We start from the raw sequence: 13,855 nt of genomic DNA on the forward strand, positions 1-13,855 counted from the left end.
GAGGAGGAGGGTTTATTCTCCAGTTCTTTAACCGTTTTCTCTTGGGGTTAGACCTACAGAGAGGGAACTGCTCCTTAAATGAATGTAACTAACTTTGGCCTTCCGGATAGCCTGAGTGCACACGTATTTCTCATTTGCCTAAACGACAGCCAGTCAGCCTGAGTATTTGTGTGGTGAGCCTTTCGCCAAATGGTGTTCTTGATCAAATCAAATACATTTTTATTTTTCACATGCACCGAATGTAACCGCTGTAGACCTTATAGTGAAATGCTTACTACTTGAGGTGGAGTAACTCTGCCAGATCACAGTTGAACCAGAGGCTGAACCTGTTTTTTAAATTCAAATGTTCTTTATGGGGGTGTGTTTGTTAACAATACCACTGAAAATATGTTTTTTAAGGTACAAGAGGGTATCAAGCTGATTCTATACCAATTTACAGAGGCCAGGTCATGAAGGAAGGCTTGCTCATTAAAGTTTTCCAGCAAGCGTCTGTGACATCAGGACATTTAACTGAGCAGCCCATACGAACACACTCCGTAAAACGGTGATCACTAAGGCATCAGTTTTCTGTAATGACCTATCAGGATTATTTGTGAGGATTAGGCGAGTAGCCTTTTCTGCATGTTTGGAGTCCTACCTTGTGGGATTGATAATGATCTGAGAGGGATTTATTGTTTTAGGACTTGGTCAGGTGGTTTAGCATGTCCCAGTTTAGGTCACCTAGCAGGACAAATTCAGATTTAGTTTAAGGGTCCAGGAGAGAGTTTTGGGCAGGTAGGGTACAAGCTGGTGCTGATGGTGGACGATAACACCCAGCAACAGTCAAAGAGCTATTTGAAAGTGTAATGCTTAAAACCAGCAAATCCACAGACTTGGTGGAGACAACCGAGCACTGAAGGTGTTCCTTGGTAAAGATTGCCACTCCACTACCTTTTTGGAAGATCTGTCTCTCCGAAAAAGGTTATAACCAGAAAGATTAACGTAAGTGTCAACACTCGTTTGTTCATTCTTTCTGTTTGGGCTTCTTCCGGTCAATTTACGGTCTGCAAATTATTTGTAATTCAGTTCCAGCTCCCCGACCATCCATTCAACAAAAAAATCTTCCTGTGGCTGAATCTAGTTGATCAGTTATTCCCAAACTGGAGTACACAATGCCATCGGGGGTACGCCCCAAGAAAAGGGATTCACTTTTTAAATATTTTTTTATGTCCATTTTTATATTTTCCAACGGGGCTATACATTTGGGTAAGGATTTTTTTATTTTTCTCTCTCCTTAGTAGCCTCGTTTTCACTGCCAAAAATTAAATTAAACAATCCAGTGTTCAGCGAAATAACAACATGATTTCAGATACAGGTAGCCTAGTCAAATAATTAACATCCAATCACATTAACCATTATTCTCTCGTGGGAATTCCACTAACGGTCCGTATGTAGCCAAACATAGCTGCTGCTCATTCAGTTTGCTTGAAAATTGATAAATGGTTTTAAAGTAAGGCCCGCATCCATGGAGACACATACCAGCTCTACTGATAGTACTACTACTACCACCAGCACAGCAGTACAACACCTGCACTACGCAAGTTGTTCTGCTTCAACGAGCACATCCAATGCTAGCATCAGTAATTCTACATTTGTTGTTAGCCCAGCTAGCATGGACACTGACGGTTGTGAATCTGATGGAGCCGAAGAGCTACTGCCCCCTTACCCGGGAAAACGCCGAACAACAGACAGGGACGTTGGACCATCAGAGGCACAAATATGATGAGAACTACATTGATTTGGGGTTCACTTATATTGGGAGTAGTGCCTTTCCTCAGACACAGTACTTTTGTATATATAACACACTATCTCACAACGCGTTGAAACCTTCACTCTTGCGCAGACATTTAGAAACCAAACATGCCAATTTGGAAAATAAGCCACAGAGGTTTTTTGAGCGAGAATTAAGACTACTTTCGAGTAGTAAGACATGTATAAAAGCAATATATATATATATATTATTAATAAGAAGTGGCTAGAAGCATCTTATATGGTGAGCTACGGAATAGCTAGGACAGGCAGGCCCATACTATTGTGGAGGACTTAATTCTTCCTGCTGCCGCGGATACGGCTGGGACAATGCTGGGGGAAAAGGCCCAAAAAAACTGTACAGACAATGCATTTCACAACACATCAGTGACATGGCAGGAAACGTTTTGAAACAATTACTGCTTTGGATACAAGCCAGTGAATTCTATGCTTTACAGCTGGATGAGTAAACCGATGTGGCGGGCCTGGCACAGCTCCTGGTATATGTCCGTTGCGTTTATGGGGGGGTCAATCAAGGAAGACATCCTCTTCTGGAAACCAGGACAACAGGAGAGGATATTTTAAAGTACTGGACAGCTTTGTGACATCAAATGGACTTTGGTGGTCAAGATGTGTTGGTATTTGTACTGATGGCGCGAAAGCCATGACAGGGAGACATAGTGGAGTGGTGACATGGGTGCAAGCAGTTGCTCCCGACGCCACTTGGGTACACTGCAGCATCCACCGAGAGGCTCTTGCTGCCAAGGGAATGCCTGACAGTTTGAAAGACGTTTTGGACACGACAGTGAAAATGGCTAACTTTGTTAAAGCAAGGCCCCTGAACTCTCGTATTTTCTGCGCTATGCAATGATATAGGTAGTGACCATGTAACGCTTTTACAACATACAGAAGTGCGCTGATTATCAAGGGGCAAAGTATTGACACGTTTTTTTTTTAAATTGGGAGACGAGCTTAAAGTTTTCTTTATTGACCATGATTTTCACTTGTCTGACCGCTTGCATGACGACAAGTTTCTCACACGACTGGCCTATCTGGGTGATGTTTTTTTTCTTCGCCTGAATGATCTGAATCTAGTATTACAGGGACTCTCTGCAACTATATTCAATGTGCGGGACAAAATTGGGGCCAAATTGTTAGGTCAGCACCTCATCGCAGAAAAACACAGCCATTTTCCAGCCAAAGAGAGAGAGTAACAAAAAGCAGAAATAGAGAGAAAATTAATCACTAACCTTTGATCTTCATCAGATGACACTCATAGGACTTCATGTTACACAATACATGTATGTTTTGTTCGATAAAGTTCATATTTATATCCAAAAATCTCAGTTTACATTGGCGCGTTATGTTCAGTTGTTCCAAAACATCTGGTGATTTTTGCAGAGAGCCACATCAATTTACAGAAATACTCATAATAAACATTGCTAAAAGACACAAGTGTTATGCATGGAATTTTAGATCCACTTCTCCATAATGCAACCGCTGTGTCAGATTTTTTTTAAACTTCACAGAAAAAGCACACCATGCAATAATCTGAGTACAGCGCTCAGACACAGAAACAAGCCATACAGATATCTGCCATGTTGTGGAGTCAACAGAAGTCAGAAATAGCATTATAAATATTCACTTACCTTTTGATCTTCATCAGAATGCACTCCCAGGAATCCCAGTTCCACAATAAATGTTTGTTTTGATCGATAAAGTCCATAATTTATGTCCAAATACCTGCTTTTTGTTTGTGCGTTTAGCCCAGTAATCCAAATTCATGAGGCGCGAGCACTAGGTCCAGACAAAGTCAAAAGGTTCCGTTACAGTTCGTAGAAACATGTCAAACGATGTATAGAATCAATCTTTAGGATGTTAACAAAAATCTTCAATAATGTTCCAACCGGAGAGTTCCTTTGTCTTCAGAAATGCAATGGAACGCCGCTAACTCTCACGGGAGCGCGAGAGACTGAGCTCATGGCACTCTGCCAGACACCTGGTTGAAACAGCTCTCATTCCCTCCTCCTTCATAGTAGAAGCTTCAAACAAGGTTCTAAAGACAGTTGACATCTAGTGGAAGCATTAGGAAGTGCAATATGACCCCATAGACACTGTATATTCGATAGGCAATGACTTGAAAAATGACAAACCTCAGATTTCCCACTTCTGGGTTGGATTTTTTTCTCAGGTTTTTGCATGCCATGAGTTCTGTTATACTCAGACATCATTCAAATAGTTTTAGAAACGTCAGTGTTTTCTATCGAAATCTACTTACTATACGCATATTCTAGCTTTTAGGCCTGAGTAGCAGGCAGTTTACTCTGGGCACCTTTTTATCCAAGCTACTCAATACTGCCCCCCAGTCCTAAAGAAGTTAAGAAGTTCTGTCTGCATTAACAAGGACAACACACAGGTCTTTCCAGCATTGTATGATTTTTTTTTTTGGTGTGCAAATGAACTCAAGCGTACGGACCATGTCAAATGTGATATAGCGAAGCACCTGAGTGAGTTGGGTGCGCAACTTTCCCTGAAACGGATGATAAATAACTGGATTCGTTATCCCTTTCATGCCCTGCCTCCAGTCCACTGAACAAGAGAGCCTCATCGAAATTGCAACAAGCAGTTCTGTGTGAATTTAATTTAATCAGAAGCCACTGACAGATTTCTGGATAGGGCTGCACGCAGAGTTTCTTGCCTTGGCAAATTGCGCTGTTAAGACATTGGTGCCCTTTGCAACCACGTACCTATGTGAGAGTGGATTCTCGGCCCTCACTAGCATGAACACTAAATACAGGTACAGACTGTGTATGGAAAATTGCAGAGTTATGAGCATCCTTTCAAGCGAGTTATTCCCAATTTTCGATGATCAAATAAAGTTGTGTTGGCTGAATATAGAGCAAAATTATTGAATTAATATTTGAGCCCTGGTCTTATAAGAGCTCTTTGTCACAACCCGACTCGTGGGAAGTGACAAACTCACACTCCATTCTTATGTTTAATAAATGTATTGTATAGTGTGTGTGCCTGTGGCAGGTTTACAATGATGGCAAAAAACAACATTTGAGAGTGCGCTGACCCTGGTGCCTAAAGGGGGTACACAGCTGGAGGTTGAGTGTTTGAAGGGGTACGGGACTATAAAACGGAACCACTGATCCCTGACCTAATGCTTGTTCAATTTGGAAGAAAAATAGTGTTAATCTGGAGAACGTTGCGACATAGGCTGTCTTAAATACGTAAATAGCCCAGCCTTTGTTTTTTTCTGTGATTTTAGTGAAAGCTCAGGAAGTGTCAAAGTCAAGAAAGCAAGACTTTCCCCTGTGAACAGGAGGATTAAAGATGTCATGTCTCCCGTGTGAGCATCAGAAATTAAAGGAAATTGCCCTGTAGATCTTGTGCATCACCGCAGCCAGCATAGTTAATGTTTAATGAGCCGTTGGCATAGTGGAGTTGGCAAGGCCTTTCACACAGGTACATGTTATGGCTAAGGACCTGTGTTTTGTGCAATCATGTGACATAGCAAGATTTTATCCTGTGTTTTGAGCCTTATCCAGAAATAAGAATTACATCAAAAATGAAAGCAATTGTCTGAGGATGGTGCTGGACCATCTGACATAAAAACAAAAGGAGACAGTTTGACGAAAAAGCTTTAAAGGTAGACTCAGTGAAATGACGTTGCCACGAGCAGATATTGAGATGCAAGAACTTTGCTCTCACGCAGTCCCACTATATCTGTGCAGTGTGGTAGCCAAAACAGCGGAGAAGTTGAGCCTCACACTTCAACACTCTTAGTTGTTGCGGAAATTTACCAACTATGCTGCTTACTTTCTGCATACAAGTCCAAATCCAGGCATGTCACTTGACTGCACAAAACTCAGGACCCTAGTTATGTGCCTTTCTTAGTTTTCAGGCCTCGTGAAACATCTGGCATTTAAAAAAAAAAAATGCCTTTATTAAAATGACAATAGAACAGTAAACAGGTAAACACTGCTTGTTTGAGCTAAAACACTCTCCTGTTTTTGTCATAAGAGAGCAGCTATAGGCCTAGATGTATTATTTTTTGCTTCATTAGTGCCTGAGATTGCTTTATTGACTTTGTTGCCTAACCTGTGCTGGTAAAAGTCAAATGCCAACCCACTTGTTTCTACAGTGTCCTCCTGAATTATTGGCACCCCAGGTAAATACAAAAAAGGCTGTGAAAAACTGTAATCATTGTTTGTCAGCTTGATCTTACTCAACATATCATATGAATCTAACCTTTGTTCTTATGAACAAAATCAAATTGATGTATATTCCGATTTTATGATTTGTTAATTTTAAAGTTCATCTGAGTCTTTGGGAACTCCATGACTTCCTGTTTCACTGGGGTATAAATATGAGGTGGTACACACAGGCTAAACTCTCTTTGTCATCCTTCAACATGGGAAAGGATAGAGAACATACAAATGAAATGAGACAAAAGGTTGCTGACCTTCACAAATCAGGCAATGGCTGTTAAAAAGGTAGCTACACGCCTGAAAATACCCATCTCCACTATTAGGGCAGTAATTAAGAAATGTAAAACTGGACCTGTAATGAACCTGCCTGGAAGAGGACGTAAGTGTATTTTTGCCCCCACGGACAGCGAGAAGGATGGTTTAAGTGGCAAAAAAAATCTCCAAGGATCACAGTAGGAGAATTGCAGAAGTAGGTTACATCTTGGGGTCACCAAGTCTCCAAAACTACAATTAGGTGCCATGACCAAGTTATTTGAAAGGGTTGCCAGAAGAAAGCTTCTGCTATCACCAAACCACAAACATGAGCGCCTGGAGTTTGCTAAATGTCATTGGAACTTTGATTGGAACCAGGTTCTATGGTCTGATGAGACTAAAATGTCTTTTTTTAAACAAACACGAGTTGGGTTTGGTGTAAAAAAAAAGAAGCATGGTCATGCAGGAAAGATCCTAATTCCCACTGAGAATGAAGTATGGTGGTGGATCTGTGATGTTGTGAGCCTGTTATACATCCAAAGGCCCTGGGACCCTTGTTAGGATACATGGCATCATGGACTCCCAAGTACCAGGAGATTTTAGGTCAAAACCTGTCGGCCTCTGCCAGTAGGCTAAAACTGGGTCTTTGTTGGATCTTCCTGCAGGACAACGATCCAAAGCATACCTCCAAATCTACACAAATGGTTCGCTGACCATAGACGTTTCGCAATGGCCGTCCCAGTCCCCTGACCGAAACACCATTTGAAAACCTATGCGGTGAGCTGAATAGGAGAGTCCAAAAGTGAGAGGACCAAGGACTGAAGGTTCTGGAGTGTTGATGTATGGAGGAATGGTCTCAAATCCCTGGTCTTCTTCCACCTCATCAAACATGTGTAGGAGACGACTCAGACCTGTTGTCTTGGCATCTTTTTTGTTCATATTTACCTCGGGTGCCAGTAATTCAGGAGGGCATGATCTACTAGAGATAGCATTTCACTGCACCTGCGATAACATCTGCAAAACTGTATGCGACCAATAAACTTTTTGATTTGAGTTTGAGTGTTCTTTGAGCTCACGTGATAGGGAATTATAGGTCATAAAATATCCCGTGGTCAGTTGCCACAGTGAAGGGATTTTACTTTGTCAGTTTTGATACAATAACATTTCTACATGTAAGGAAAATGTAATGATACAGTAGCTTAGTGGCCATCTGAAAGAAAGGGAAAAAATAAAAAATGTTGCTTAATGGTTGGGAAAAGGAAAGACCTTCCAGACGAAAGGCAGTTTCCATTATGACAAGCATATCCTGTTCAGCAATGCCTCTCTTCCTCTCGCTCTGTTCTCGAGCCCATCATCCACAACAACGTTTGAGTGCTCTCTGACCAAACATACTGCACATTATGTGGTTCAGCAAACCCGTCACTAACTGAGGCCTCTAAGTGAGTTAGGATGTTGTCAACATGGCACTCTCTATTAGAGTCCGACCAATATATCGATTCACCGATTTTATTATAGGCCGATATTGGCCTTTTTACCGCTATATCGGTATGGCATGATAATTCAACCAATGTGTAATAAATAGGATGAAAAAACATATCTCATGCTTATCTGAACACTTGCGGACATTCTCATGATGTCATTGTCACAATGTATTAAATCAACATTTGAAGCATAGTTATTGAACAATTTCTCTCTTGAATGGCAAATTCTGAAAATTCACTGGAAAAATTACACTTTAATTTCCCCGCTGTAAAACAGTATATCACAGATATATCGGTATCTGCAAGTTTTGTCCCCAAAGAAATCTGTATCGGACAAAAAACAAGATTAACTTGGGCTCTAGTCACTATTCATTACTGTATTACAGCATAGAACAACCACACATTCTTCCCTGAGTCGAAATACTGTATGTGTCCAGGAGAGAGTTGGAGCTTTAGGTAGCCCTGATTTTTGAATGGTGGTCAGTTAGTCGGAGATGGTACTACCAGAGATATTAAGGAAAGAATGAGATAGGAATCCCATTTGGCAATGAATGCTAAATGTATAACACACTGTCGACCAATCGCGTTCACATGCTGCGTTACACAGTTGCTAAACTAATCATCATGCAATCCCTTCACAAATTTAAGTGTCACTATTCCAAAGCTCTACAATATTACAGAGAACAAGTTAATTATCTCACCTCAGAAAATATTTCTAATTTTGTACTTCTTGTTCACTAAATGCATGCTAATGTTGGGTTTTTGAGCTAGTGCACAATTGACTTCGTTCCACTCCTTGAAGGAGAGCTGTCCTTGTCCCAGAATCGCCGGGAATCCTCCGCATGGCTCATTGACGACGTATGGGCAATGTACACAATGGGCATTAATACGAGTTTCCCATCTCCTGAAAAGTGTCTCTGGTACTATGCCTATCATTATTTTTCAAGGCTTCTTCATCCTGATACCCGTATCAGTTAAGAGCCATAACCCTACTGCTAGGCTAGGCTAGCCCAACACTGTGCTGTACTATACTGTTCTGTCACGTCGTTTCTGGGTGGCTGCAATAAGTGCTGTTTGTAGCCTGGCAGGGATCAGGTTTGACAGTTCTAATAACCCTTTTTACACTCACCGTCTAATCCATAAATGGCTTTATGATAAAAGCTAGAGTGACTGGGCTGGCTCTATTGAGTTTTATGTCAAATGCCCGTTGATTGGAACAACACTGACTACCTCCAACTGCCAAGGTTAAGGGCTTGTAAAGTAAGCATTTCACTGTAATGTCTACCTACACCTGTTGTATTCAGCGCATGTGACAAATAAAATTAGATTTGAAATTATGATTTTTAAAATCGTATTTGGATCCTTGCCTGTGTTTAATGTAAATTATAGTCCTCACATCTGTTTTCACAGGCTGTGTAAGCATTTGGCCTATTACGATTCGAGGTACAGTATGCGTTGTATGGAGTGTTTACTAAAAACCTACTAAAATGTTCCATTAGGATTACTCTCAACTGCACCCATTGTATCAGTGTTCTGTTCTGTGTCTATACACATAAGCCAAGTACCTGTAAACTTGTCATTCAGCAAATGTCTGTTTTGGCCTTGCACTGAGGATGTGAATTGAGGCCTCTGTATACTGTATAGTTTGGCTCTGTTTCAGTCAGTATTGACATCCAATCTGCCCATGAATTTTCATTAAGTTTTGTACTTTTCTTGTCGTGACGGGTCTTTTCCTAAGTTACATTCAGTTGGGCTGCCTTGGCAACAGTTACCTGCAGTTTGTGGGTAATATTGTTTAGGCTACAAACCAGGCAAGCTTTAGTTGACATCGATACCGTGCAATGGTTGTACAGTCGCCCCATTTAGGAGTCTTAAGGCTAAATGACAATGTAGACTAAAAGTTGTTTCCATGTCATCTCTGGTTCCAGATGCACCCTCCACAGAGCAGCAGGAGCTGTTCACCCAGAAGCTCCAGCAGTGCTGCATGCTGTTTGACTTCATGGACTCTGTCACCGACCTGAAGAGCAAGGAGATCAAGCGGGCCACGCTCAACGAGCTGGTGGACTACGTCTCCACCAACAGGGGCGTCCTGGTAGAGGCAGCCTATCCGGAGATCTCAAATATGGTGAGTGGGCACCTTACACTAACAGCCTTTTCACGCTACTGAGTAAAACCGAGCTGAGAATAGCTGTACGGTGCTAGCCTATTTACGCATCCTCCATAGTTGCTGAAATGGACAATGTGAAGAAAATATCCAGACCAGCACAGAACAGTTTGTGTTAGTACAATAGTGTGAAAATGGTATACTAGAAAACTATTTTGTTTTGTCACGGTGAAACAATTAAGCACCCTGTCCCTAACATAGAAGTTTCATCAAGCAACATTGGGAAATTTTCTACTCCGGACTCCGACATGGTTTGTCCTAATATTTCTACATTTCTTATTTCCATTATTTTACTTTTTAGATTTGCCTGTTGTGTATTGTTAGATATTACTACACTGTTGGAGCTAGGAACACAAGCATTCCACTACACCCGCAATAACCTCTGCTAAACATGTGTATGCAACAATACATTTTGATTTGAATCTTTATCCTGGATAGAATGCTTCTACAAAGGAGCGAAAGTGGTCATTTTAAAACATGAACTTAAATTGTAATCAGGGTTTGAACAAAGAAGAAAAAGTACTGGGGCCTCACGAGTGGCGCAGAGGTCTAAGGCACTGCATTGCTGTGAGGTGTTGCTACAGACCCGGGTTCATTCCCACAACCGTCCGTGGAAGGGAGTCCCATAGGACGGCGCATAATTGGCCCAGTGTCATCCGGGTTATGAGAGGGTTTGGCCGGGGGGGGCTTTACTTGGCTCAACGCACCCATAGCGACTCCCTGTGGTGGGCCGGGTGCCTGCACGCTGACCCCAGTCGCCAGTTGAACAGTGTTTCCTCCTCCGCGGCTGGCTTCCGGGTTAAACTCAGGCTCTGTGTGTAGTTAATCCGACCCTCCCTGCCTAGTCAACGCCATTTTACCTGCTGTTGTTGTGCTAGCTGATTAGCTGTTGTTGTCTCACCTACTGTTTTAGCTACTGTTTTAGCTAGCTCTCCCAATTCAACACCTGTGATTACTGTATGCCTTGCTGTATGTCTCTCAAATGTCAATATGCCTTGTATACTGTTGTTCAGGTTAGTTATCATTGTTTTAGTTTACAATGGAGCCCCTAGTTCCACTCTTCATACCCCTGATACCTCCTTTGTCCCACCTCCCACACATGCGGTGACCTCACCCATTACAACCAGCATGTCCAGAGATACAACCTCTCTCATCATCACCCAGTGCCTGGGCTTACCTCCGCTGTACCCGCACCCCACCATACCCCTGTCTGCGCATTATGCCCTGAATATATTCTACCATGCCCAGAAATCTGCTCCTTTTATTCTTTGTCCCCAACGCTCTAGGCGACCAGTTTTGATAGCCTTTAGCCGCACCCTCATACTACTACTCCTCTGTTCCGCGGGTGATGTGGAGGTAAACCCAGGCCCTGCATGTCCCCAGGCACCCTCATTTGTTGACTTCTGTGATCGAAAAAGCCTTGCTTTCATGCATGTCAACATCAGAAGCCTCCTCCCTAAGTTTGTTTTACTCACTGCTTTAGCACACTCTGCTAACCCTGATGGCCTTGCCGTGTCTGAATCCTGGCTCAGGAAGGCCACCAAAAATTCGGAGATTTCCATACCGAACTATAACATTTTCCGTCAAGATAGAACTGCCAAAGGGGGAGGAGTTGCAGTCTACTGCAGAGATAGCCTGCAAAGTAATGTCATACTTTCCAGGTCCATACCCAAACAGTTCGAACTACTAATTTTGAAAATTACTCTCTCCAGAAATAAGTCTCTCACTGTTGCCGCCTGCTACCGACCCCCTCAGCTCCCAGCTGTGCCCTGGACACCATTTGTGAATTGATCGCCCCCCATCTAGCTTCAGAGTTTGTTCTGTTAGGTGACCTAAACTGGGATATGCTTAACACCCCGGCAGTCCTACAATCTAAGCTAGATGCCCTCAATCTCACACAAATCATCAAGGAACCCACCAGGTACAACCTTAAATCTGTAAACAAGGGCACCCTCATAGACGTCATCCTGACCAACTGGCCCTCCAAATACACCTCCGCTGTCTTCAACCAGGATCTCAGCGATCACTGCCTCATTGCCTGTATCCGCTACGGAGCCGCAGTCAAACGACCACCCTCATCACTGTCAAACGCTCCCTAAAACACTTCTGTGAGCAGGCCTTTCTAATCGACCTGACCCGGGTATCCTGGAAGGACATTGACCTCATCCTGTCAGTTGAGGATGCCTGGTCATTCTTTAAAAGTAACTTCCTCACCATTTTAGATAAGCATGCTCTGTTCAAAAAATGCAGAACTAAGAACAGATATAGCCCTTGGTCACTCCAGACCTGACTGCCCCCGACCAGCACAAAAACATCCTGTGGCGGACTGCAATAGCATCGAATAGTCCCCGCGATATGCAACTGTTCAGGGAAGTCAGGAACCAATACACGCAGTCAGTCAGGAAAGCTAAGGCCAGCTTCTTCAGGCAGAAATTTGCATCCTGTAGCTCCAACTCCAAAAAGTTCTGGGACACTGTGAAGTCCATGGAGAACAAGAGCACCTCCTCCCAGCTGCCCACTGCACTGAGGCTAGGTAACACGGTCACCACCGATAAATCCATGATTATCGAAAACTTCAACAAGCATTTCTCAACGGCTGGCCATGCCTTCCGCCTGGCTACTCCAACCTCGGCCAACAGCTCCGCCCCCGCCGCAGCTACTCGCCAAAGCCTCTCCAGGTTCTCCTTTACCCAAATCCAGATGGCAGATGTTCTGAAAGAGCTGCAAAACCTGGACCCGTACAAATCAGCTGGGCTTGACAATCTGGACCCTCTATTTCTGAAACTATCCGCCGCCATTGTCGCAACCCCTATTACCAGCGTGTTCAACCTCTCTTTCATATCGTCTGAGATCCCCCAAGGATTGGAAAGCTGCCGCAGTCATCCCCCTCTTCAAAGGGGGAGACACCCTGGACCCAAACTGCTACAGACCTATATCCATCCTGCCCTGCCTATCTAAGGTCTTCGAAAGCCAAGTCAACAAACCGGTCACTGACCATCTCGAATCCCACCGTACCTTCTCTGCTATGCAATCTGGTTTCCGAGCCGGTCACGGGTGCACCTCAGCCACGCTCAAGGTACTAAACGATATCATAACCGCCATCGATAAAAGACAGTACTGTGCAGCCGTCTTCATCGACCTTGCCAAGGCTTTCGACTCTGTCAATCACCATATTCTTATCGGCAGACTCAGTAACCTCGGTTTTTCTGATGACTGCATTGCCTGGTTCACCAATTACTTTGCAGACAGAGTTCAGTGTGTCAAATCGGAGGGCATGCTGTCCGGTCCTCTGGCAGTCTCTATGGGGGTGCCACAGGGTTCAATTCTCGGACTCTTTTCTCTGTATATATCAATGATGTTGCTCTTGCTGCGGGCGATTCCCTGATCCACCTCTACGCAGACGACACCATTCTATATACTTCCGGCCCGTCCTTGGACACTGTGCTATCTAACCTCCAAACGAGCTTCAATGCCATACAACACTCCTTCCGTGGCCTCCAACTGCTCTTAAACGGCAGTAAAACCAAATGCATGCTTTTCAACCGTTCGCTGCCTGCACACGCACGCCTGACTAGCATCACCACCCTGGATGGTTCCGACCTGAATATGTGGACATCTATAAGTACCTAGGTGTCTGGCTAGACTGTAAACTCTCCTTCCAGACTCATATCAAACATCTCCAATCGAAAATCAAATCAAGAGTCGGCTTTCTATTCCGCAACAAAGCCTCCTTCACTCACGCCGCCAAACTTACCCTAGTAAAACTGACTATCCTACCGATCCTCGACTTCGGCGATGTCATCTACAAAATTGCTTCCAACACTCTACTCAGCAAACTGGATGCAGTTTATCACAGTGCCATCCGTTTTGTCACTAAAGCACCTTATACCACCCACCGCTGCGACCTGTATGCTCTAGTCGGCTGGCCCTCGCTACATATTCGTCGCCAGACC

At 43.5% G+C, this 13,855-nt stretch overlaps 1 protein-coding gene across 1 annotated transcript in view; it reads left to right on the plus strand.

The window, feature by feature from the left end:
- Positions 1-13,855, plus strand: part of ppp2r5a (protein phosphatase 2, regulatory subunit B', alpha isoform) — an 84,987-nt gene that overhangs the window by 34,173 nt on the left and 36,959 nt on the right. The window contains exon 2 of the mRNA XM_024419714.2: positions 9,667-9,863. Within this exon, the coding sequence (XP_024275482.1) occupies positions 9,667-9,863 (197 nt within the window). The remainder of the gene's footprint in view (positions 1-9,666; positions 9,864-13,855) is intronic.

Source organism: Oncorhynchus tshawytscha, linkage group LG05, assembly GCF_018296145.1.
Source record: "Oncorhynchus tshawytscha isolate Ot180627B linkage group LG05, Otsh_v2.0, whole genome shotgun sequence".
Lineage (NCBI taxonomy): Eukaryota > Metazoa > Chordata > Actinopteri > Salmoniformes > Salmonidae > Oncorhynchus > Oncorhynchus tshawytscha.